Raw genomic sequence first — 25,655 nt, 5'->3', positions numbered from 1 at the left:
GTCATGTGGTTGCGAATACCGGCAGCTTAACAGGAGAGAGAGCAGTAGGTGAGAGGCGGGATTCGGCTTGTCCCCTGAAACTTGTTGCAGAGAATTACGGCTTTTTTACAATAATTTATCTCAGGGTAAAGAGCTAATCAACGGGAAATGTTGAAAACCTAAATGCACCAAAATAATGAGGAATCTTCCTCTGGGGACCATGAATGTTTATACAAATTTTCACGGCAATCCATTGAGTAGTTCTTATTTATAATTAGTTATTATTATTTGCAGTATCTTCATTAACATCTTGTCCTGGACTACAGTGTTTGAATGACCAAACCGAGTGACACACACCGCCATCCTCTACTCGGGCAAAAATTCGATGCAATTACACTTTTATTGAACATAAAAAGCATAACACGAGCTTTAATCTACACACTGGGGTTCTCAGTGTTGCCTCTCTGTAATGAAGTGTGTGACACCACCACCTGGAGCAATCAAACACCAGAGGGAGTGCGAGTCAGTCTGTATATCCAGCTCGACTGAGAGCCGCATGCATCCATGCTGATCATTAGTAGCAGCAGGGAAGCTCTAAACTCTGGGAAATTGTCTCTCTCTCTGTATAGGAGGGAAAATGTCACAGTAACAAACCTTATGAAGTGATGAAATCTGAGGGCTAAATGAAAAGAAGCTGGAGTTGAAGTGTTTTGGTGTGCATGTCACTGTTCCCCCATTAATATTCTTGTTGGCACTGAAAGGGCTCTTCAGCACAGCTGCAGCTTGTTTTGCTGGGGCTGTTCATCTTTTCTACTCAACAGCGAGGGCAACGTTGAGCAGCAATGCACAGATAAGTATTACATTACAGTAATTTTCCTTTTTATAATATCCACATTGACGGTTAAGTATTGGTTTGTTCTCTATTTGTACAGTATGGCTGAGGGTTGTGTGACACAAAACAAAATGATCTAAATCTAAACCCACCCTCATCCTTGCATTGATTTTCATCATCCGTAGACAGACACGGAGGTGATTTATATGATTAATGTTACAACAGATTTTTCTTGCAAGAAGTATCACCTCTAGTATATTTTATTAAATTAAAATTATAGCAATTATGGACGCTGTATTGGGTTACCACATTTCTTCATGCTTATCCAGACTAATTATCTGAGCTAAGCCCTTTATAACGGTATGCAACTGCAAATTCTGTCTGCTCCCAAAGGAGTAATAATCAGAGTAACAGTAATGAAAGGTACAGTACATCACTTTTCACTAATGAACAATGTGCTGACAAATCATTTGAGTGCATATGTTCCCTTACAGATACAATAATAAACTGTGGCAGGATTTGTCCTGAGGTTAAATACCAGGAAATGAGATTCAGTTATTACCAGGAATTCTCATCAAAATCTTCATTTGCAAGAACCCAGGAGTTTTAGCACGTGTGCTTGTGTGGTCACATACTAAAGACTAAAGAGATCCTATGTGCTAAAACAAAGACGCATTCTCAAAACATGAACACCAAACTAAATCCTAAAGTCTGACCTTGAAATGTTGTTATTATCACAAGACAATGGGATCAACTTTGCAGCTGCAACTGTTTCTTCCAGTTGCTTCTCATGATAAAAAGGCAGCTCACAGCTCAGCTGTATGGCAATGTGAGTAAAGAGGAGGGTAAAAATCTGCAGATGGCTTAAACAAAAATGCAGATGGTTCAACAAGTAGCTGAATCAGACATGGAGGTGGAGCATGGGGCACCGAGAAGCCTTGGCGGTACACAAAATGTACCGCCAATGCTTCTCTGCAAACACAAAAACAATATGCCAAAATGGCTGTATGCAATATATTCCCTTGCTGCTACTACATGTTGTAAGGTCAGCAGTTTTTAGATGGTAATGTACTCCTTTTATATAAAACTATATATTTATTATCATTGAGACTCATTAAAAATTGTAAGGGAAACGCTTATTAAAAAGATACCAAATGATAAACCATAATTTGTTTCCCTAAATTAGAAGCCTTATGGGTTAAAATGTGCAAACAGGTGCAGTGCTGGAATAAATGTCTATTTGTTCATTCACTCACACATTAGTCGTGAAGATGCCGTAGATGAGGTCTTGCTCGGGCAGGTAGAAGGTGCTCTGCAGCTCGTTGTAGTAGAAGGGAATCTCGCCGGAGCGTGAGCAGTTGAGCCTCGCCTTCATGAACGTGGTCCAGGTGTCCTCCAGGAGAAATCGCCCGCCGATGTCATTTTTACAGACTCGAGCTACACGGGAATAGACCGTCTTGCCACAGTCGTGCTCCACTGCGTTCTCCCTCAGGAAGAAGAAGGTGAACAGGCCAATGTCGTAGGCTGAGATGAAGTGGGGCTCTGCCGAGAGGAAGGGGAGGGAGGGGGGGATTATTGCATGATGACTGAGGGGAAAAAGAAATATTTGCAGCATTTATCTTCTAGATGTTGTTGCTTTGACCCCTGTACGCCTTATTATTGATTGCAATAAAAACTTCGAAATTCTACTGTTGAACCTCAATGTCAAATGTGTAAATGAGAGAAGGTGCAGAGGGAGGAGGAGAGGAGGAGATAAAAAACGGTTACTAATAAATCTGGCTGATGTTTTGATGGTAAATGCATGCAGCTATGTCTGTTTAACTGGATGCCCGTGTTGCTTTTATTGCCCCGGGTGACACAGCGAATGATTAATGGCCCTCCCTGCTGGGTGGGTTATCAGGTAAAGCAGACTGAATAACGATTTGACGATTTGAACGGGACGTTACTGGCAGCCTTTGTAAACACATGACTCATCACAGAATACTAATTCATTGCTGTGAGTGTGGAGGGAAAATGAGCTTGAACCTGTACATCCATATTAGTCTCAAACCCACAACATTGAGGCCAACATCTACATTCCTGGAGGTTTCACATAAAAGTGTTTATAACAGCTTAAAGGATTAGTTTACCCAAAATTCCTCAAATAACATTTTCATTAGTCTCTAACCATGCAGATAGTATGGACTTTATGTGCAAACATTTTAAGATAATTGTATCTGACATTTCAGATGCAAACACCTCAAAACAATCTATACGAGTGGAATTTTGTTCAATCAAAAAACGGCATCTGAAAAACTCAAAAGCTGTGCCTGGTTACTCTAGATAATCCACAGACCTCTCTGTGAATGGTTTTCAATAAACTGCTTCCTGTCAAAGATACAGTTGCCAGTGAATAATCAATGTGATAGAACTTAACCAGGGTTTGGGTAATTTGGGTGAACTAACCCTTTAATATCATAATTATATCTGACTGTATAGCATTGTTGTCCTGTAAAAACCATAGCTATCTAAATGTAATAATTTTTACATCTTCAGAAAAGTTGCAAAATGGTTTAAGATAATTCTTTCTAGTTTTTAAATTAAACAGTTTTCTCAAACAAAACAGTTTTTCCTTGTTCACTGAAAGTTTACGTTTTGGAGCTGTGTTGTTTTCACAGGACGGTGTAGTAGTAGTTGGTCTAGATGCGTGTTATTGTCAGCCTCCATGTTGTTTGCTAAAAAGTCCTTGAAAAAGTGAATTTGTGAAATATTGAATTTGAAGCCAGAATTACATTTACAATTAAAAAACAAAAAATCTAACATCTGTAATTGTCACTATATCCATTAATTCTCAATTTTTTTCAGAACAGAATAACTACCTTTGTGTCACATTTCTGATTTTAAAGCTGCAGTCTGAACAGCCAACAAAAACAAAACCATCCACGGTGCTCCTTTAACACTGAGTTTTCTACTGCTGCGTTTTCTTCTTTCAGGCGAATACGACTTGTGTGCAGAAATGATGAAACTGAGAAAATACTCCCCTCCTGCTGTCGCTTCAGTTTTCCTCTGGGACCCATTTATCGTAAGTGATATCACACACTTAGACACACGCTCACACACTCACGCTCGCACAAACACGAATGGAGGAATAACCCTTAATTTGCACAGATGCATGCACACCCATAAACAAAAAACGAGATGCTGATGTTATAAACGCAATCACACACACACAGCAATGATGACCTGTGATGACTGTGCCTCAGGGGCTAGTGAGAATAAGATTTTGAAAAAGAGCAGAAAGAGACAAAAATGCTATCAACACGGCTGCAGCAGCTCTCTAATTCCATGTCACATCTGTGACAAAAAACAACCACTGGTTCGGACCAGCCACAGATGGAGACACACAACAAAGAGACAAAAAGACAATGAGCTCAGGGAGTCATTGAAACTTTTTGAAACTGTAATCAAGTTATATTACAGGGGCAGCCAATGCAGAAGACATCACACTGTGATAATTGCAGTTATTCTGCAAGAATGTAAAAGTGAGAAGGCAGCGGTGGCTAATTTAGCAGGTGATCTCAACTTTTCTGGTTTACTTTTATTGAAGTGCAGATACTTATCACTTCGCCATCAATTTGCATTTAAAATCAGAGGCTTGACAAGCAAAAGTGTCCTAATAATGACATCTTTATCCATTATGCATGCATGTATGCATTTAATGTTTATATCTGTGACAAAAACAACCTGTCAGACCAATCACTGTAATGTACAGCACACCCCCGTTCAGCTAATCGGTGCTAACAAGCATGCAGATGAACAAGTGTCTGTAGGGTCACTGACAATTACCACAACTGAGGCTGAAAAGACAACCATCACGATGCATGAGTGCTTCTTTCCCTGCAACTAAAGGCCATATGAAGGACCTAAAGATGTTTACGTACATAAGGGATAAGTCCGTGCGTGAGTGTATACAGCTTGCCTGAGCTGCTATGCGTATGCACACCAGAGTATTTCTGTGTTTACATACCTGTGTTTATGCATACTGTATGTGTGTCAGCCAAAGGGCAGGTGGAGCTGACGGATTCTGCATAATATTACCGAAGCTGCGTGGGTGCGAATGTGACAAACAGAGTTTTTCCAGCGCCCCGCTGAGCGGTAAACAGATTGTTCAATCTGAAAGGCCTGCTGGGTGCTGGAGGAGTGAAGATTCCATCACTAACGTCACATGAAGCTTCAGATCAAGCACAGTTACAGTATAAAGAGCAAGGCTACTTAATATTCACCTAAGAGAACAGAAAAATGATCCATTAGTGGCAGTGGAAGAGTAATACCTGATAGTTTGGGCTTGGCCTGAATGGTTTTCTGTAACCTGTGCCCTGCTGTAAACCAGCCACATCCAGAACTTTATCTTTTTCCTCTCCATTGTTGTAGCACTTAGTTATGGAATCTGTATTCTATTAAGTTAGTTATATGTCTGGTCAGAGTGAAGACAAAAAGTAGTTTTTAAAAAAATCTCCTACAAAATACATTTATATACTAGTGATTTGTTTTGTCAAAATCTATCTGGAAGAAATATAAGTACTGCCAGGATCCTCTTCACTGGGAACTTCTTTTTTTTTTTTCAAAGTTTGCAAAGGGTGACATCTTTATACTGCACATAAGTCATGGATGTACGAAGCACACAATGCTGACACATCTCCAATTTGTTCAGCAATTCAGATAGGCCTGGTATTGTGCCCTTTGACAGCTGTTTCTGCTGGTTGGAGGAACAGAAAAATGGCAACGCGTGTGAATGAGATTGACCCAGCTATGACTTACAAAAAATAACAACTCTTTAAGAGGCATATTTCTTAGTCTGAAATAAAAAACACATTGACTTTACTGCTTCTGACTCAGCTTCCCTGAAAATGATCTCAGCATGACTCGTGTGAAACACTTGGTTAAGATTTGAGAAAGATTGTGATTTGATTGAATGTTGAAAAAGTTTGTGCGCTGGGAGATGAACTCCAAATCTGTTTTCTTTCTTTAACTCTTGCTTTAACCAAGTGCTTGAAGCTGCCAAAACATAACCGTAAAAAATAATAATTCTTCATTTTAGTCAGACGAGCTTCCATCAAGGAGTAAACCATTTCAAATAAATGGTTATACAGTTGAAGTACAGACATTAAATTACAATAAAGGTCTTAACGCATCTTAAGAAGTAACAGTTGTGGAGGGAGCAGATGCAAGAAGTGCTGGCATGAAGACATCAGCAGATTAATTACTGAGAAGGGCGTAATGGCCATGGTGTACACCTGTATGAATATGAATATGATTGGATGTTAAAAGTCAGCTGGCAGATGAGCAGCTGTTGAATGAGTCACTGATGGTAGAGCATGAAAGAAGCAATTAACACAGAACTCTACCTGAAATAACTGTATGCTTAATCTGCCAGGAGCAGATATTGTCTCAAAAAATAAATGAAACATAAACATGCAGTAGAAATACCTGTTATAGTTGTAGAATTATATTTTCAACAAAATGCACAGCATTTTTGTAGATGGGGAAATCTCTTGCTTTATTTTTATTTTTGTGACTGCAAGGGCCAAAACACACACACACTTTTTTTTTTTAAAAACAAAAAATGAGAAAAGAGTGAGCGCAGATAACAAAAAATATGAATTGGGATTCATGTCATTCAGGTGCATGATGGGAAACAGTTGGTCAGCACCTGGCAGGCTACCAATCCAATAAGGGAACAGATTGATTAGATCCAGGACCCCCTTCCTGCCTTCGATTCTCTGGAACTGGAGAGGCTTAGAGCTGGAAATGAGATTTTCATTCACACCCCAAATCCACCGGGAACACAACTCCATAACCGTCACAGAACCAGCCATGAAGGAAAGCAGGCTTTGTCTGTATTGGCACAGATGTGTGTGCATGTAGCTAGAGTGGAGTGCAACATGTGTGTTTAACTGTGTGCAGCCAGCTGTGATTTTGCTGATGAGGACACTATCTACTTTGCTACTCACCTTTTTACCTCCCACATACTCTGTGTGCCTGTGTGTATGTGTGTGTGTGTGTTTCACTGTAACAAACACACACACACACACAGCTTGGACACACACGGATGCGCATACAGCTTGCATACAGTCTAAATACAGATATATATATACCCAAGCAAACACCCACATGCACACACAGGCAGAGTCCCTGCCTGGTGTGAAGCATGCTGTGTGTTGTAATTTCACCCTCTCCCTGCCGTGAGGAATAATTACATCGCTCACTGACTCTTCAGTCTATCTTCTCTACTTCCCTCTCATCCTCATCCCTACCCCACAACTCTCATCCCTCCTCTCTCATCGTCACCACCACACATACACCTTCACACTCTCCCACCTTCCAACTTTACTTCCGTTCGTTCTTTGCCTTTCTTATTTCTCCATTCCTGTCTCTCCTTTATTCTCGCCAACTCTCTGAAGTCCAGGTCTTTAGAAGCCTGCTTCTCATCACAATACAGCTGACCTGAAATATGTGAATATTTGTTTGTTACGTTCAGTTGATTAATGCATTGGTCATACAACAGAAAATTAATCAACAACTCTGATGACGCATTAATCGATTAAATCTTTTATTAAGCAGAAAATGTCAAGCACTCACTGGTCCTAGCTTCTCGGGAGAGAGGATTTACTCATTTTCTCTGTTTCATATCGTTGCTATTTCAGTATCTTTGGGTTTTGGACTGCTGGTTAGACTAGATAAGCAATAATTTTAACATATTCAAATTGCTGGTTAGACTAGATAAGCAATTTGAATACGTTACCTTGGATTCCAGGAAATTACATTGTCTGACACTTTATGGACAGATAATTAACAGATTAACCTATAATGAAAATAATTATTTGTTACTTTTATTTATTTTTATCAAATATTATTTATTAAGAAATTTGTCTCTCTTTGTCTGACTCTGCTGCTTCATGCATGCCATATGTTGGTAATAGACACCACGGCTCAATGGGAAGAGGGAAAGAGTTAAACTGATCGGTTGAATGAGACTGAAATAGAGCAAAAACGCACACACCTACAGAATCCACTGCTTCTGGAATCATTTTTCATCTTTTGTACTGATAACTCAACCAGGAGAGTTTCATGTCAATCCAAGCCGTCACTTAACGCTGTCTGTGATGAAGAAAATGAATTTGACCTTCACTTCCAGATGCCTAAGATAACTTGTTCCATTTCACTATTCTATATACCTCAATAAATCCAATAATCTAAGCTTTTCTGCATATCAGAGGAACTCGGCAGCCTCCTCCAGCTCCACATTTCTGCTGGAGTCAGGGCGTGTGAATGGATTTCTGCTGCAGCGTAGTCAGAGGAAAAGGCACAGTGTCAGCAGCAGGGAGATTATTGACACTGACACCAGCAGGATTGACAGCATTTCATGTTCTCCGCCATTCTGTAAATCCCGCCGATTCCTATGCCTAACCTGTACTGTGTGTTCCATACACAACTTCAAATCCAAACAGTCTTTGTAATCCTTTGAAAACACCCCTGTCAGATTGTTCTATCCTGGTTGTAATAAAAGAGCCGATTGTATTGGAAGCAAAAGTGCAGACTTGGCCCATCTGCCGCTCCAGGCAGGCCTAGGAAAATGTTTATACTAACAGGAGGAATTTTCAGAGAATGTTTGACACAAATCTACACCTCACAGTTTAACCTCATGTGGATCATTTGATGATCCAACAAGAGTTCAGACCCGATCAGATTACTAATCCTATTAAGATGAGATTTCTCACAGCTGATATGAAACACTGACAAAACACTGACCCTGTGAAACACTAAACAAAGTTATAACTCAAACCAGTATCATCCAGGCCATTTCACTGTTACTTCTGCTCATTTCACAGAAGGTTGTGCTTTAACAGCTCTAAAATGAACTCGAGTCAATCAATGAAAACTAATCAGCAATTTTAATAACTCAATTAATCATTTACGTTGTTTACCGACAAAAAATGACAAGCAATTGCCGATTCATGCTTCTTCAGTGTGAGGATTAGCTGCTTTTCCTTGTTTATGTCATAGGTCCATCAGACAAAACAAGCAGTTTGAAAACATCACCTTGGGCTCTGGTAACTTGTGATGTTTTTCACTTATTTGTGACATATTAAGTAGAGATTAAATTTTATATATATATTTTTTTTCAATTAACTTCTTCACCATCACTAATTGGTGATGAAAATAATCATTAGCTGCAGCACAGAAAAAAAAAAAAGCTAAAATAAATGACACTCAAATTAACATTTCGTGTGAAATGTGAAAAAGAATATCATATGTGGTTGTTCTTGTTGCGTTACTGTACCATTGAGCCATTTTGAGTTGTACTGGGCAGTCCGAAGAGGTGGCATGCCGCCCATGCTGCGGTATATAACGGGGTCACGGCCGGAGAAGTCGATGACGGTGGCGGCATACAGCTCTCCGTTCTCCGTCACCACTGCTGTGGAGTTGTGACGAGGATCATACGGGCAGCGTGCCACGCCATTCACACGCTCCAGCACGCTGCTCATGTTGCCCACCTGCGATGAATGAAATAACAGAGTGATACAGAGATGGAAAGAAAAAGGGAGAGACAGTGAGAAAGGGAAGGTAAAAGGGCAAGCCTACAGTGTTTTCACTGAATTTCTACAAAATCACACACACTTATCTGTACCTCTCGGGTAATACATAGTGGCTGGAAAGCATTGGTTCCACAGGTCATGACCTCAGTCTTGTTCACCAGCAGGACTCTGATGTAGTTCTGACATTCAATCTGCAGAGAAGCGGGTGGAGAGGAAAGCTTTCAACAAGTTACAGCAGTTACAGGCTGAGGTGGTTGACTAAATACTCTTTGACGATTTGCTGGGAAGAACAATGGGCCGAGTCTTTTGGTACCAGACTGGCATGCAACCAAAAGCAAAGCAATTCAGCGTGTGCAGCTTTCGCTCTTCTAAGTCCATTGTTCAAAAATGTGAATGCTTGTTTGCAACTGAATGGAAGCCTATTTGTGGCATCGACAGAGGCTCTACAACAAGTCAAGTATGCGTGTCAGAAAAGAGTCAAATCTGTTTTAACAAAGGTGTGAAACTGATTTATTGGCAATGAAACATTTTATCTAAGTAACATTTTTTTATAAATGGTGCTGCTTTGTTTGAGGGGAAGAACTGAGGTAATTGCAGTGACACAGGTTTCAAAGAGGACTGATTGGCTGTTTTGTGTATTTCACCCCTTTTTCTCTGCAGGCACAGTGGGAGATAAAAATCCCGTTGAAATCAGTTCTCCCAAAATAATCAAAATAAGACAGCTGATCACAGCACCGGTTAGCAGACATATTTGAAAGGAAGCCCTTTTGTGTATCTCACTATCTTGCCCTAGGCTCTCTTGTACACATTCTCCTTCCCTTCCTTTTGCCCTCTCTCTCTCTCTTCACTGCAAGAAAAACAACTCTTGATTGAAGGGTCTGAAATAGCTGTTCTGTACAGAGCCCTCCCATGAGGCCCATAAGGACCTCGCCACAACAGCCAGAAGATATCAAGATGGCCTCTCTGTAAGCCTGGCAGCGCTGACATGAAGTGTTGTAATTGGGGGCGGGATCGAGGTTACCTCTGTTTTGCCTTTGCTCTGACAGGACCTCCTGGTTTCCTCATCCGGTGCCCATTCTGTCGCCTAGGAAACAAAAACAAGAAAAAGTCCAGGGATGACAAAGAGGCCGAAAAGCAGTCAGCTGAGTCCTCCAGACACTACAAAAAAGTTACGCAACAACTGACTGTTGCTAATACTGTAGGCATGCACAAAAAGATGCATGAAAAGACTTTAACCTCATTGCTGTTTGTTTATTGTGTAAACATGGCGACCGGCTTGCCAGCCAGGAGCTTATTCGAGGGTAGCGGGCATGGTACCCAACGAGGCAGTTGAAGGGCTGAGGATGGTATTAGCATGTAAATGGCTTTCTCTCCGTCTTCGTCTTCTTTCATCCGCTCTCTCTCTCTCTCTCTCTCTCTGAAAGTTTGCAGCACTCGCCTCCGCTCCCCCCCCCCCCCCCTCCTTTCAGTCCTGCCGGCCAATTATATTCCTGTTGATGGTTGTGTCCTGGGCTTAATTATGGATGCAGGCAGCGGCACTGCACAACTGCACTGCAAACACACTAATGCATTTGAATACACATGCCGCCTCGCCAACAGAGCAGCACTGGCTCTTAAGAGAGCTGAGAGAGTTCCCTCTCTTGGCATGAAATGTATATGTGCAAAGTGCCAGGCGACCCCCCCCATTGTGTGTCACTGGCCTAATTTCACAATCCTCCCCATCTCCTCCTCTTCTCTGATCTCACTGCCCAAGTAAGAAGGTTGCCTCAATATCTAAAAGTTAAAAAGTGCACTATTATATAACATCAATCTATCCACTTCTACATCTTTCTGTTGTTAATCTTTATTTCTTTCTCGTCTCTCTCAAAGATATTATCGCCACTAGACAACCCATGGCAGATAATTATCTCGATCTGATGAATTGCCTTCCCTGGACAATCGGCCAGAGGGACAAAGTTGTGACCCAACACGGAGTGAAGCCTGCCAACTGAGGCCAACCAAGAGTCAACACTAAACTGGGTCAGTATTCCAGGAGCTAAATGGAGGACTCAAAAAAAACCATAAACTCCTGAGTAAAAAAACAAAAACAAAATCTGATCCACCACGTAGCTCATCTTAAACACCCAAATGTAGTCTTGGATAATTTCATTTTTTTTAGGAGTGAATTTGTCCCCGTGGTGATATCACTTCTGCTTTTTGGATCCTCATTTTGCTTTAATTAAAGCTCAGCGGAAGGGACTAAAAACTGTATAGCCCCGAGACACAGTGAGGGGTTTTGAGTTAATCACTTTTTTTTTTTTAAAGACCCTCAGTGCAGAGAATGTAGCTCTTTAGGAATTTAAATGGAAATAAAACAGTATAAGCACATTTAATGAGAACTTAAGAGAACTGCAAAAATCTTTCTGGGGACAATATGGTGTGTTTAAATTTGCTGAGTGTAAAAAAAAAATCTATTATTTCACAGATCGTGGGCTATTTCAACCATGCTCGCAGGAGCAGAAGTTTATGATTTTGGACGATTAGCTGCTGCATAAATTCTTGCTAATGAGTGAAAACACCAGACTGTATATACCTGTCCACAGCCTAATGAGCTAGACAAAGAGACAGACAAAGTTAGTGAACCATTTACCAGCTAAAGGGCCAGATATTTTTCTGAGGAGACAGCAGAGACCAAACAAGAGCTAAAAGGAGACACACATTCATAAAATGCTTTTCCCTAATATACATTTAATGAAGTGATTATAGGTAAGGGCTATGTGTCTGCCTTAAAATCTGCATGAATTGTGTTTTTTGGCAACCTTGTGGACAGCAAAAGCAATATGTAACCACAACACTGAGATTTTAAATCACATAAAGCTGCAGTAAATGTATTTGTACATATCCAGCCCTCACTGAACAACACTAACATACACATGGAGTCATGTTTAGAGCCACCTGTTGAGTGTAAGTCCAACATTTGCCTCCGTCCAGCTCCGTTTTAGTCTCCACCAGCTCGTGAAGAAAATATCTGGCTCTTTAGCTGCTAAATGCTCCACTATGTTCACAATATAGTTGAAACCTAGAAATGAGGTTAATGAGAGCAGTGAGAGTGATCCAGAGCAGTGAAAGTGTGGGCTATGACACCAAAAGCAATGATCCATTATTGGTGTAAAAATATTGATTAGAGCAGCTTCAACCAGGCTAAACTACTCATAAAAACTAGACAAAACCGCTGTACTTTACAACCATATGTAAACACAGGTTGGCGATTGAGACAAATTCATTAGAGTTATGAAGCTATGTTTTGCTCCTGCAGCTGGTAGAGCACCAGTAAGTGGGCTCTGGCCCATATTGATAGTTACAGCTCATCTCCCTGTCTCCCACAGCAGCTCCCTTCAATTAACCTGCTTCAGACAGCACTAGAGAGAGGGAGACAGCAGCAGGGGACAACTATAGAAAGCAGACTGTGATTAAAATGAAACTCGAGCTCCAGACACTGAACACAAAGTAGTCTAGGAAATAAAAATACTTAAAGTAGCTAATGTGCTCTGCAGGAGCCTCGACTGTCGAGTCACACTGCTCATGCTGCAGCGAAACAGTGCGCACACACGTCAACAGCAACCTCAAATCCACTTCCCCTGGGCACAGTGAACAGCGTGGCACCTGCCATTCAGTGAACAGCCCCGCCCCCTCCGCGGCAGTCCATCACTTCGCCTGTTGAAATGAAAACACTGCTCCTCCACAGCCCCTGCCTGTCAGCCCCTGACAGCCTGGGGACTGATGTTATGACGTCATTGCAAACACACACACACACACAAACACACACACGGTGATGGATGCCTTTGCGATGAATCATGGCTTGGGGCATTACCATCTTTTCGGCAGGGCCCCGTCTCCAAGGATCCCCATCGGCTTAACCCGCTGACCTTCACCAGAAAGTGCCCCCCCTCCCCTCCACCCCTCCCTGTCCATCTCTTCTTCTTCACACCACTTTGGAACAAAGCCACACTCACACACAGCCTGTGAGAATACCAATTCTGCCTCGACATCCTCTCCCTCAAATACCTTCCCTCTGTACCAAAGCCTGAATGGCTCGACTGCCATCAACAGAATGAATAAAAGCTGCATAATGTGTGGGCGGGGTGCAGTGTTTATTTTTCACTAAAAATGCTCCCAACAAACCTAACAAAAAGAAAGGTAAGGAATAACATTAACAATAACATTTTCACTCATTCCATGTTGATACTGAAGTTGTCATTAGCTGTACAGAACAGCTCAGTTTCCCAAACGGTCAAAGTCACACACTTTGTTGACCCCAACCTCTTAATCTAAGCAGTATGTCCACCAGACCTGGCTATGTCACACTCCAGTTCAGACACTGCTTGAGATGATCCACAGCCAGTTTAGCAGGTGTGCAAATGTCTGCTGGATGCATGAGCGGAGCATCTCATGCAGCTCAACCACGGCTCTTTTCTCACACTATCTTTGCAGGCCAGGTGTATTTTATTTGCCAAAAGAGCTTGTACATCTGTGAAGACTGAAATCCACATTTATTGATTTTGTAATTTGCTTTCCTTGTTTGTTTAAGTCACTTCTTCTCCAAAGTCCTTGAAGCAGGAAAAAGAACACTATAGTTTTTCTTCTAGTGTGCAATACTCAGGAAATACAGATACAAGATAAAGATAAGAGGGCATGCTGCGCACAGTTAAGTACAGCCACCAAGCATCTGTTACATCGATCAGGAATGAGCTGCCAAAGTGTGTCTGAAATGCTTCTAAAACACACAAAATAGCAGCAAATAGTCAGCAAACACCTATAAATATTTTGGATATGTGCCTGAACAACTGGCTCTTTAAAGATGCTCTGCTTCTGAAACGCTTCCAGTGGACATTTGAACAATGACAGTGATTTGACGGAGCAGAGGTTGTCTGGCACTATAGAAAAGTCAGTATTTCCACCTTGGCCTCTGAGAGACGCTCATAATTTGCACGGCCTCTAGAAGTCCTTGTCAGGTAAACATCAGCGTAGGCTGACGTTTTTGACATGTGAACAATCAATGCTGTTGTTTCCTGGTAAGGACAGATTTCAGTATCAGCATTGCAGATTTTATACACATAAATCAAGCATGAATATTGGAAGAGACAGGAAATTTAAATCACTGTCCCTGATGCACAAAACACCAGACAATTAAAGAGTCGTCTGCTTCTCTGCGATGGGTTACAACCATTTTTCATGCTTGAATACGACCCAAGGCCACAGAGTCTGTTTATTATTTGTGCCTGTAGCCACAGATGCACGTTAGAGTTCATTTCCATCTATTAGAAAGGCCAACAACCATGTGGACTCCCTGCCATCAATTCCCCCTTCAAACCTGAGCCTGACACCCCATTTCTCCCAATTTCGCCACTCCTTAGACACAATAAGAATATCTTGCCCCTGGCATGTTTCTCTGAGGAGGGAAGAGGGGTGGGGGAACATGAATTTTTTATAGGCAAATAAAATTGCAGAAAATACAATTAGTAGAAGGAAAGAGGATTCATCACTTTTACGGCAGAGGGATGGTGGCTGAGCTTGAAAATGAATTCTATTTTTACGAGAAACAGAGAGAAAGAGGGGGAAAAAAAAGAGAGACATGAAAAGCGGGAGAAGCTAATGAAGTAAAGACAGTTTGCGAGCAGCGAAGGCGTCAAATGCAGTTCCTGAAATGTGCTGCTGTGTTGATAAGGCTGCCTCTCGCTGACACACTGCTAACATCATGTGTGACAACTAATTATAACTCATGAATGTTGTAAATAAGTGTGTCAAGGGAGTAATGGTTGTTTGAATAGGAGCTGTCTGGCACTTGTTACAGTCAAGATAGATTTGTAGATTAACGTGGGACCACTGACTACGATGGCTGCCTAAAACGAACCTCTCGAAAAATCACCCAATTTTGTCCTAATTTGGATTCTCCACCACATGAGGAATAACACTGAGTGAAAGGGTGGAGAAGCATTGTGTAAGTAACTCTGCCCACTTCTGAAACCACTCAAATGTCAATGCTGAGCTCCAAACCAAGGTCTGCAAAACAGTTCATTAGCTTTCCTAATGGCGGCACACCAGCTAACAAGGCAGCATCCTCAGCAATGGAAGCTAGGACACCAGCAATCACTACAAAAGCACTCACATAGCTTCAAGCAACCCTCCAAGTTATGTCATCTCTGGCTAAAATAAAGACTGATGTCACCATCACTTATGAGAAGGTTGATCAAGAGAAATCACGCATTATGGATCTGGAGACGGACAATGTACAGCTATGTAAAGAAATAAAACAAAGAGACAAGCAACATGGAGACCTGCAGAAAGCCGTGCAAGACGGTGCTAATAGACAAGGACGTCTCAGCCATCGCTTGGTTGGCCTTAAGGAAAAGCTGGAGAGTGGTGCACTGTGGGAACATGTGGGACGGATCATCTCTGATGCCCTGGAGTACACCTGGCTGAAAATGAGCTCCAGCGAGTGCATCGCTCCCTGGCACCAGTGCCTGACGAGGGTCACACACCAAGACCTATTATTAAACACTTTCACAGCTATCTGGAGAGGGACCCAGTGCTGAACGCTGTGAGGGAGCGATACTGGAAGAGGAGGGAGATAAAGTAGCACGGCAGAAACATTTCAGTTTTTCCTGACATGACCAAGGAGGTGGGGGAAAGAAACGAAAACTTTCCGATGTCAGGAAGAAACTCTGGATGGACGTCTGGTTCACGCTGGCCTACCCTGTAGTGATACACTTTAAATGGAAAGAGCGGAGGGTGAGTTTCGAGGATCGCAACAAAGCCGTGGAACTCATCACAATAGAGTCAAGTCAAGTCTATTTTATTTACATCGTGCCAAATCATAACACAAGTTATCTCAGGGCACTTCTCATACAGAGCAGGTTGAGACTGTACTGTTTACAATATTATTTACAGAGATGTTCTGCTCCTGCCAAAAAAAGCTGTACTAGAGTGATTTAACTGAGGCAATTTCAAAAAAATAGGTAAACATCTGTTATTCCAAATATAATTCAGCACTTTAACAGACACTTGATAACACTGGCAAGGCAGCGGACTTGTGCTTGAACAATTAATGGACACTAGTTAGACATACAGCTACAAAGGGCCTGATCTATAGATGCACAGCTCGGACCTGGAGGTACCACGGTAAAACAGATTTATGCTTGATATTATTAGATTGAGTCAGGTACGTGTTTACCCCTCTATTTTGTTAAAGGTAAAACGTAGATAATTGACAAAAAAAAAAAGCATCCATAGCATTTATTTTGTTCCATTTTTTTTTCTCCTGAAGCTGAAACAATTTTTTGTTTACCTGCCTAATAAGGATTTGAGCGGAGGAGGAGCAGGGAGGTTTAAAAGGGCAGCCCTTGGAAGCACCACAAGGTCCAGTAGTAGGGAGGGTCCTGAGTGGAGAGTGGGAAGTGGGGAGTGAAAGGGGAAAAGTTCTATTTGCTGTTCACGTTGTGTTTTTGTTCCACAGTTGATCTATTTCATTGGAATAATCAGTTGAGCATGTGTCCAAGGGCCTATTACTCAGGGAGGAGAATTCATATGTTTTTAAATTGAACAGCACATAAACACTTAGTAAGAAACTTAAATTCTAAGTTCTTACTAACTAAAACTTAGTAAGTAGTAACTTAAGAACAACATTTCTTGGAAATATTACTCGACTATTTACTTATAGTCTGGGGAAAAATGTGTAAAAAAGTGTATCATGTATGTAAGCAGGACATTTGCAATCCAAAATTTTAAGTTATTCAGAGGAAGGGGAAATGTTTTTCATGTCTTCATTGTCTCATAAACTACCACCCCATGGGCTCCTCACGTTTTCTTCCTTATCCTGCTACACCTCACTGCAGGCTCTTCCTCTGAATGTTACTTAACCACTGAGACAAGGGAGGAAAAAATCTGCATATCCCACCCAGCACCTCACTGAGAGAGGGAGAGATCATCTGTTTTTTTTTTCCAAGGTGTCCTAACTTCAAAGCATCCCACACTTTTAGATTGTTGATTCTTTCAGTTCGTTTCCAGCTTCTCACTCCTCAACATGATCGCCCCCCTCCTGTTTTTTTTTTTTGGTAAATCAACACTGCCTTTCTATTTTAAGTAACATCCCACACTCAACACATATAACACACACTCACATACACTCACAACTTGACAATATGGCCAATTTTGGCACAAACTGTTGCCCAGGTGGTGCAGAGATGAAACACTACGCCACCAACGCAGCGACACAGGAGTTAACACCACTGGCAGCGTTCACAGGTGGGAAACCAGTGACACATCATGCGCTTGTTAGACAGACGGTTGGTATTAGATGCTTCTGTAAGCTCCACACTATGCTCGTTTTGAATCACGTATTTTCAACATTATAATAATTACTACAATTTATTTGTGAGTGCTGGCTACAGATTAGTGTTGCACGATTTGATGAAAATGTGCGATTGCGATTATTGTGGACAATACTGCGATTTGCGATTGCGATATTATAAATGAATGGTGTCATGAGTCTACTTGCTTGAATATCAAGGACAACACATAGAATAATGATAGTTTGTGTATTTCTCAACTCAAAACATACACGACACAAACAAAATACAAAACCTGAAGATTACAGACTCATTTTTCCAAATAGCTTAATATCAAAAAATAAATAAAAGTTTGATAATACAGACATTTCTGCAAATTGCAAATAGAATGCCATTGTAAACTCAAATGCATTGCTGCTGGCAATGACGTAAACCTGTTAAGTACTACTGAAAAAAAATCTTACAGTAATCTTGAAAAGTAAAAGTGCATTTCTGCAAAGTGCAAAGAAAGTAGCAGTCCCTATGTCTTTTTGAGGTCTTTTCGTATGGCGCGACACTTGCAAATGTATCCGTGATTGTACGTTGTGGTTCTTTGCGGCGGTTTTCAGTTTTATCTTTCACGTTACTTGGTTGGGCTTTTATTTGCATGCACTCGTCGAATTTTTCCTCTGTGTTGTCTCAAAATACAGATTGGTCTCATTACCTCGGGACGTTAGCTTTGCAGGTTTTACACAGCACGTCTTGCTGTTCAGGATCGTGATACCTGAATCCAAAGTATCGCCCTACAACAGAAGTTGGTCACTACTGTTTGCTGAGAGCCGGCTAGTCACGTGACCATACCTGCGGCTGCACACAGTGGCGTCAATTACTCCACGTCGGTTTACTTTAAACCGCAAATCGCAGTCTTTTATGCGGTAATCGCACAGCGTGATCGTGACTGCGGTTAGATTAATCGTGCAGCACTACTACAGATATGCGCTCATGTACAAGCAATCACCCAACCACCACTTCAACAACTCAGTCTGACACTGAATGGATGGAATTAATGCTAGCTAGCGAGCTAGCTGGAGCAACTAGCTCGCTGGCTAATTCACTAAAGTGAAATTAACGAGCCGACATCATGATGGACGGCCACTCTTTAAAGATCGCACAGGACCTGCTGGTCAGATTATGTCTGGGGATGAATGACACTGAAATACTCTAGTTAATACTCTCTAATTCTCTACTTACCTGTATCACGGTAAGGCGGATTCAGCTTCCGGTTCGGTTTGTTGACATCGTCACAGTGCCACCGTGAACGAGCAAAGATTGTGTAGTAACGACAAGATCACTGACCCCGCCCACCCACAGGCAGTGACGCAGGTGATTCAGGTGAGACAGTCGGTTATCTTGTCGCTGTACAATATCTTTACAAAGTAGAGTTAATTTTTAATCAGTTAGGCAACTAAACGACTACTTTTATGCATGTTACGCCTGGCAGGTGAAGCTACTGACATAGTAAACAAATAGCCTGCATAATTACATGCATGCACCCATAGGTTTATATTCACTTTTCTGAAACACAGGTTTCCAAAGCTGCATACAAAACCGCAGTCAAATGAGACAAGACTCACAACAACCCTTTGTCTCACAGCTCAGTCTCGAAATGACAGATCTAAGGACACACCCACATCCTTTCCTTTGTGTTGCCTATTTTCTCTCTCTCTCTCTCTCTCTCTCTCTCACACACACACACACACACTGCAGCGTGAGGTCAATAACCTATACCTTCGTCTTCACACTGCTCACACGCCAGGCAATTTCAAAAGCTCTTACTAAATGTTAACACTGTCAAGAAATACAGCTAGGTGCAGACACCAGCAGGTAAACAGACAGCAGCAAGAGACGCACTCATTCAGCCATGTATATGAACCTTTAGACACTCCTGACAACTTGCACTGTTTCAGCCTGACTTCAAACTTGAAAAGCAACATTTAGACAAATATTTCATCCTAAAGTGCTAAGGATCCAGTGTAGTTTAAATTACAGTGCTCAGCTGAACAAATATGCCTGACTGCCCTCTTGAAAATGATTCACTTTGCAGTACTGACAAAGCTGGGTATGGAACATTATTATGCATTCAGTTCAATACCCAGGTACAGACACCAAAATGTATTCATAGCACTGAATACTGAAAACATTGAGTTTATGTGAAATGCTTGGGCAGATTTTCTGTTTGTTTACATATTCTTTAATCAGATATTACTGAATTACTAAATCACAGCTAATTTTCAGCTAAAGTTCTTGTATAAGTACTTGTGTTGGGAAAACACCAAACACTGATGCCCCAAACAGTTTTGTAATAAATCCCTGCATTGATTCAAGAAGAAATATTGAGGCATGCTTCCATAAGTGATTATTTTTAGCATTAACACGTGACATAGCTGTTTGACAGTCACAGTAGTGGGCATTTTATAACAAAAGTGATTCAAGTTATCACGGTTGGGAACAGGAAGATATTTTCTTCTCTGACGTAAAAGTACTGAGCTGAATGCATTGAATGGTTCTGTATGTGCTAACAGTGGTTGCCTACTCAGCCTGCTGCTGCCTCCCACTCACTGTAATTCCACATTAGGGAGGATGGCAGGTGAAAGCAGACAGTCTCTCCATGACCAACCAACCAGCACAGTGGATTATTCCTTCTCTTCCACAGACACTCACTGTACTGCACTGTATGCACCCACACAGGTACAGACCAATACAGAAGAATGTGCACACTTGCAGGGTATTAAAGCACAGTGTATGCATGAGGCTTATAATTTTCAATTTTCTAAAAAAAAAAATTAAAATTAAGTTTACTAGATACCAGCACAAATGCTCTGTAATTTAAAAATATATTGTTACAGTGAGAGACTCGGGGGTAAAATCAGTAACTCTCTGGCCTCTTTGGGCTCTGTCACTGGGCACCTTTCTGCCATGTGTGGCCGACCGTCTTCTGTAGCTTTTAAGGGCTGTCTGGCATTGTTGGCTGTCGGGGAGGGGGGGGGGGGCAGTCAGTGTGAGAGAGATGATTGGCTTTGTAGTCCAGTGAGTCAATGATTTCATCCATTTAAGTACATTTTGTTTTTCTCTGACTTGTCTTTTATTCTTCCACAACCTTAAGACCACAAATTGACAGCAAAAATCTAGGGTTATGCTGCGATGCTGTTATTATCCTGTGTCATGTCTCCATTTGCATAACAGCTATTTCTGTGATGCAGTTTCTTTTTATTCATCACCCGACATAAATGCCAAACCATTACATCCGTGATAAGCTAATATTGGCTAATATATCAGCCTGGCTGATTTATCAGTCGACTTCTAGCACGTAACCCTACTCTGTCAAATCCGTGCTCTTAAGTATTGTATATATAAGTATATCTATATTTCTTTATGACAGAATAAAACCAAACCAAGGAGAATCATTTTTATCTGGCAGCAGCCAACACAGCAACTTTCCTGACGTGGGAACATCAATCAATGCTAAAATAACTTTGTGAAAAATAGAAATGGTGATGAATATGTATATGTATACATGCAGGTACCAGTGCGCACACACACATTAGAGATTGTTGGTCTTTCTCAGCCGGCCGGCCAAGCTGCAGCACATTACAGGGGGACAAGTGGGCCCCCTCTTTCTCTCAGCTCTGTAGCTCACCGAATATCTTTCCATTCTGACAAAGACCACATCAATAATTAAATCTGCGCCTAAATTGCAGCACAGAAATTAATGAAGAGTGTGAATGAAATCAGCTATGACTCATCAAACTCAGGGCAAGAGAGTGGAGCTTGATACTGTGGGGGAATCAAGGGTATGAATATCTGAGAGGGTCAGTTTAATGTCCGTCCTGCGGCCTTTCATTCACTTTGATACCTGGCTTTCTCCATGAATCCACTTTACCCTTCAGTGCTGTGAGGACTGTAGCTATATGTGACATGCATAATATAGATGGGAAATCACAGAGATGTACTGTATTGTTCACACTAATACCACCTGCATGAGAAAAGGTCTGTGTGTCTCAACCAAATGTTGATTCATCCGGTCCCAAAGGAATCGTGAGTGTCCAGCAAAAACACCTACAATAACAGATGCATTTATTTTTCTGCTGGTGTGCTGGGACGTTCCCAGTGTTGATGTTGGAGTTTGCACAAGAAGTTTCCTGTTTAAAGGAACAAACAGAGACAGTTGACCTATTGACCCCTTAGGTCAGCTCCACTCTCCTGATCGTGATCCACCACAGGGAAACGATTCACACTGGGACCAAGCAACAGCAAACAGACAAACCAGCTGCTCCCTTCAGCTGCAACTGTCATTTCAGTTTTGCAAAGTGACATCCTGTTTCTGCATCACGACTTAATATAAGTACTGTCAGCTTTCAGTGCATCAAGTATTTCAACAGACATTTTTGGTACTTTCACCTTTGGCTTCACATCTAAATGATATGCATTCAATTTGAGATTATTCGTATTCTTTTATTTAACTCTCCTGTTTATCCAGCTTTACAAACTCCAGCCCTGAAACCAAACTTTGTTCAAATTCGTAGAACTTCACTTTAAAATCTACTGGAAGTTTACAAAGATACCAAATACAGCAAGCTGAATTTGGGGGAAACTTTTCTAAAATGATCCAAAAGACACCTAGAAAATTTCCATCTGAAGGTATGATGCAGCCATTAAAGACACAGAATCTTGGGTCTGAATATTTCACTCAGTGTAAAAATCAATTTTGAGAAAATTAAAGGTGAAGAGGCTGAACTTTGACTGCTTATGCTGATTTGCCAACTACCACTGTTATTACATTTAAGTTAGTGAGTTAAATGTTACAATAACCATTCAGAACGATGGGTTGTAAACAACCAGAATTTTTCTTTAGTCGAATCCATGTTGTTGGGCTGGGCAACATAGTTGAAATCAATATCACAATATTAAAAAATATGCAAGACATAATGTTATACATTACATCAAAATCAAGAATTGAAGACGTCACCTGGGACTCAAGGAAACTGATGGACAGTTTCATATTCAGAGACTAAATGACTAAGAAAATAATTTGCAGATTTTAATCTTAATGTGAATAAAAAAAATTGCCCTAGATTCCATCAAAAATGTTGATACAATAATACTGAATTACCAGCCAGCCGTGCCATGTTGTTAACAACTGTAGGAAACAATATACAAACAGATGAATGAAGAATGTCACTGTGGTTTCATGTGCAAAGCCATGTCATTAAATGTGTAAGGTAAAAAGAGTCAGTGGTATAAACCATATTACCGTACACACACTGATCAAAACACACCCAAGAATAACTTTATTTACCATAGTTACACAAAAAAATCTCAAAAAGGTATGACCACACAGAGAAAGACACTTTCACCTCTCCTGTTCTGAAAGTTACAAACACAGATTAGAGTGTAACACCACAGTGCAGTTTTGCTTGAGTGCCACTGTCAGCTTGTATCCCAGCCTTGCATCTGAGACAGACCATCATGTTGCACAGCAGGATGGCCACCTGGGGACTGCTCATCATCAGTTGGCTGTGGGAGCCAGAGACCACAACTCAACTCAAACAACCCCAAACACAAACACCACGTCAAGGACAAATCCCAGGCCCCAAACACACAAGGGACCACTCCTGTCTCAGAACTTCTGACATGTTCTCAGCAAGAAAACTAACAAAAAACAAAAAGAAAAGTCTCCCGCTTGGAAAATAAGGACACAACAAAATAGAAGTGACCTCAAGTAAGTCTCGCTCTGGAAAAGAACAAGACCCCACTTTGAGTCCCTTCATATCAGGGATAATGGCTGTTGAAATTGGGTAGCTCTGGAAGGGAATAACCAAGAACTGTATTTTCGGAAATCGCAAAATTACCACCAAAAAAAAAAAAGCACCTCCATCCACCAACCCCATTACCCCCCCCCCCCCTCCCCAATGCATTTACAAAAAGGGCAAACCAATCAAAGAGAAACACTTGACTGTGCTCTGTCACATGGAACACTGCAGTTCAACAGCAGCACACCTACGGGATCAGTGTGAGGCTGTGTGTGTTTTGGAGCTTAAAGAATCAGAAATAAAAAACATCAGAAGTCAGGCTGAACTATTTTCACTGGTCTGCACATGTTTTCCAGTCCTCTCCCACAACATCTTGGTTTTACAGTGACATGACACATTGGTTTGGATAAACGAGCAGCTTTGCCATGGCAAACATACAATTCGAGTAAAGGTCTGCATATTAATGCACAACCTGATTGTTCCACACAAAAGAAAACTATCAGAGCGACATAATGAATGGGCACAGAGAAAAAGGTTCAATGGAGGAAAGAATCTGACAGAAATGCAACTGCAGTTCCACATCAGGAGCAAATATAATGTTCTCCTGTGCACAAAATGTGCACAAGGCAGAAGCCTTGGGATTTTTTTTTTTTTTTTTTCAGAAGATTTAGAGAGCGGACCGAGCGCAATGGTAGAGGAGGCGATAGAGAAAATAAGTACGAGTGGAGATGATGGAGCGGTGTGTTAAGGCAGGTATGTGCAGATCCAGACAGTAATATGGTGTTTACATTCCACCTCCATGTTGCTGCTGTCTTATCTATGCAGGGATTATCTGATGGACTGACAAAGACCTCTCTCTCCCCCCTCCCATCTCCTGCCTTTATGTTTGCCAAAGGGGCAATTTGTATTTACTCCTGTTGCTGTTATAAAAACAATTTTGGTGTTTGTGCACTTTTAACTATCCACTTGATTCATGTCCACACTTTGCTAAATGTGATGTCAGTTTCTAGCAAGATCTTTATTTAAAAATGAGTTCACGATTTCTAGTTTTTTTTTTACAGCCTGATTTTTCCTTTATAACAGATTTTTTTTTCTTGCTCTTGTCTTTACTGTTCCATTTGTTGCTTTATTTATTTCACGCTTTTGTCTTAAGGTCTCTTGCAATATGTCCTCTCATTCCGTTTTACCTACATTTTGGGAAAAATATGGAACTTACTGAGCATATGAATAGACTACTGAGTAGAAGAGTATGTTGCAGAAGTGGTTTAAGAACCACTTACATTTTAATACCCTTTTTTATCCCGTGAAGTGGATAGGTGTTGGGTGGAACCTATCCAACCAACTGCTGTGATGCCATGCTGAATACAGTTGCTGCCCTCTGTGAGCAGTCTCCAAACTTTTCAGAGCCACCTTTCAAACCTGCAGGGGGCAAGTGTTTGATACTAAAAACATAAGTAATCGGCAGTGTATTCCTTTAAACCCATAATACAATAATCCTTTCATCTCCTATCCTGTTTTTCAATTTACAGAACATGCTGTTCTTTTTGGTGCCTGAGCAGGGAACAAAATGCATGAATTCCATTTCTATAAAAATGTCAGCAAAGAGCAGATTATGTCGTTTCTACTGCATTCCACTTCCTTCCCATTCTTCTTCCTTCTCCTCTCCTTATTTCCATCCCATATGTCCTCCATCACTGTCAGTACTGGTACTTAAGTTGAGTAAAAAGTCAGGTCAGTGCATCTGTGACTCTTGTACCGGCTGAATGGTTGATACATGAGTTACATTCTTCACCATCCTCTCAAAGAAGGCTAACGCTGGAGCCTCTGATGCCCTGACAATGTCAGATAACTGCACATCTGTCAGTGTATATGAAAAAAGGGAAGACCATTATAAAGGGAGAGAGAATTTAAGCACATACACATCATAGTATCAGTAATAGTGAATGTGAGTGTGGATGTATGTGATGAATGGGCTTCAAGCAGCAGAATGTGAAGACTTTTCTTGGCATGCCTGACTAAAAAAAAAAAAAACTACAAAGCATCTGACACAAGCTGACAAGGGCAACACTGACTACCGTGACTCACAAAAACCCAGAAAAAAAAAACAAAAACGCAATCCAGCCAAAGACAAACGCATGCAGTACAAATCTGCAGT

The 25,655-nt window shown here is 41.2% G+C and overlaps 1 protein-coding gene across 3 annotated transcripts in view; it reads right to left on the bottom strand.

The window, feature by feature from the left end:
- The window catches only part of sema5ba (sema domain, seven thrombospondin repeats (type 1 and type 1-like), transmembrane domain (TM) and short cytoplasmic domain, (semaphorin) 5Ba), a 149,876-nt gene that overhangs the window by 41,040 nt on the left and 83,181 nt on the right, over nucleotides 1-25,655 (bottom strand). For all 3 annotated transcript variants that reach the window (XM_041057011.1, XM_041057009.1, XM_041057012.1), the window contains exons 6-9: nucleotides 10,409-10,471; nucleotides 9,480-9,578; nucleotides 9,132-9,345; nucleotides 2,068-2,353 (exon numbers count right to left, since the gene is read on the bottom strand). In XM_041057011.1, coding sequence (XP_040912945.1) covers nucleotides 2,068-2,353; nucleotides 9,132-9,345; nucleotides 9,480-9,578; nucleotides 10,409-10,471 — 662 coding nt within the window. The remainder of the gene's footprint in view (nucleotides 1-2,067; nucleotides 2,354-9,131; nucleotides 9,346-9,479; nucleotides 9,579-10,408; nucleotides 10,472-25,655) is intronic.

Source organism: Toxotes jaculatrix, chromosome 15 (assembly GCF_017976425.1).
Source record: "Toxotes jaculatrix isolate fToxJac2 chromosome 15, fToxJac2.pri, whole genome shotgun sequence".
NCBI lineage: Eukaryota > Metazoa > Chordata > Actinopteri > Toxotidae > Toxotes > Toxotes jaculatrix.
The sequence above is the reverse complement of the archived record's forward strand: the minus strand, read 5'-3'. Positions and strand labels throughout refer to the sequence as shown.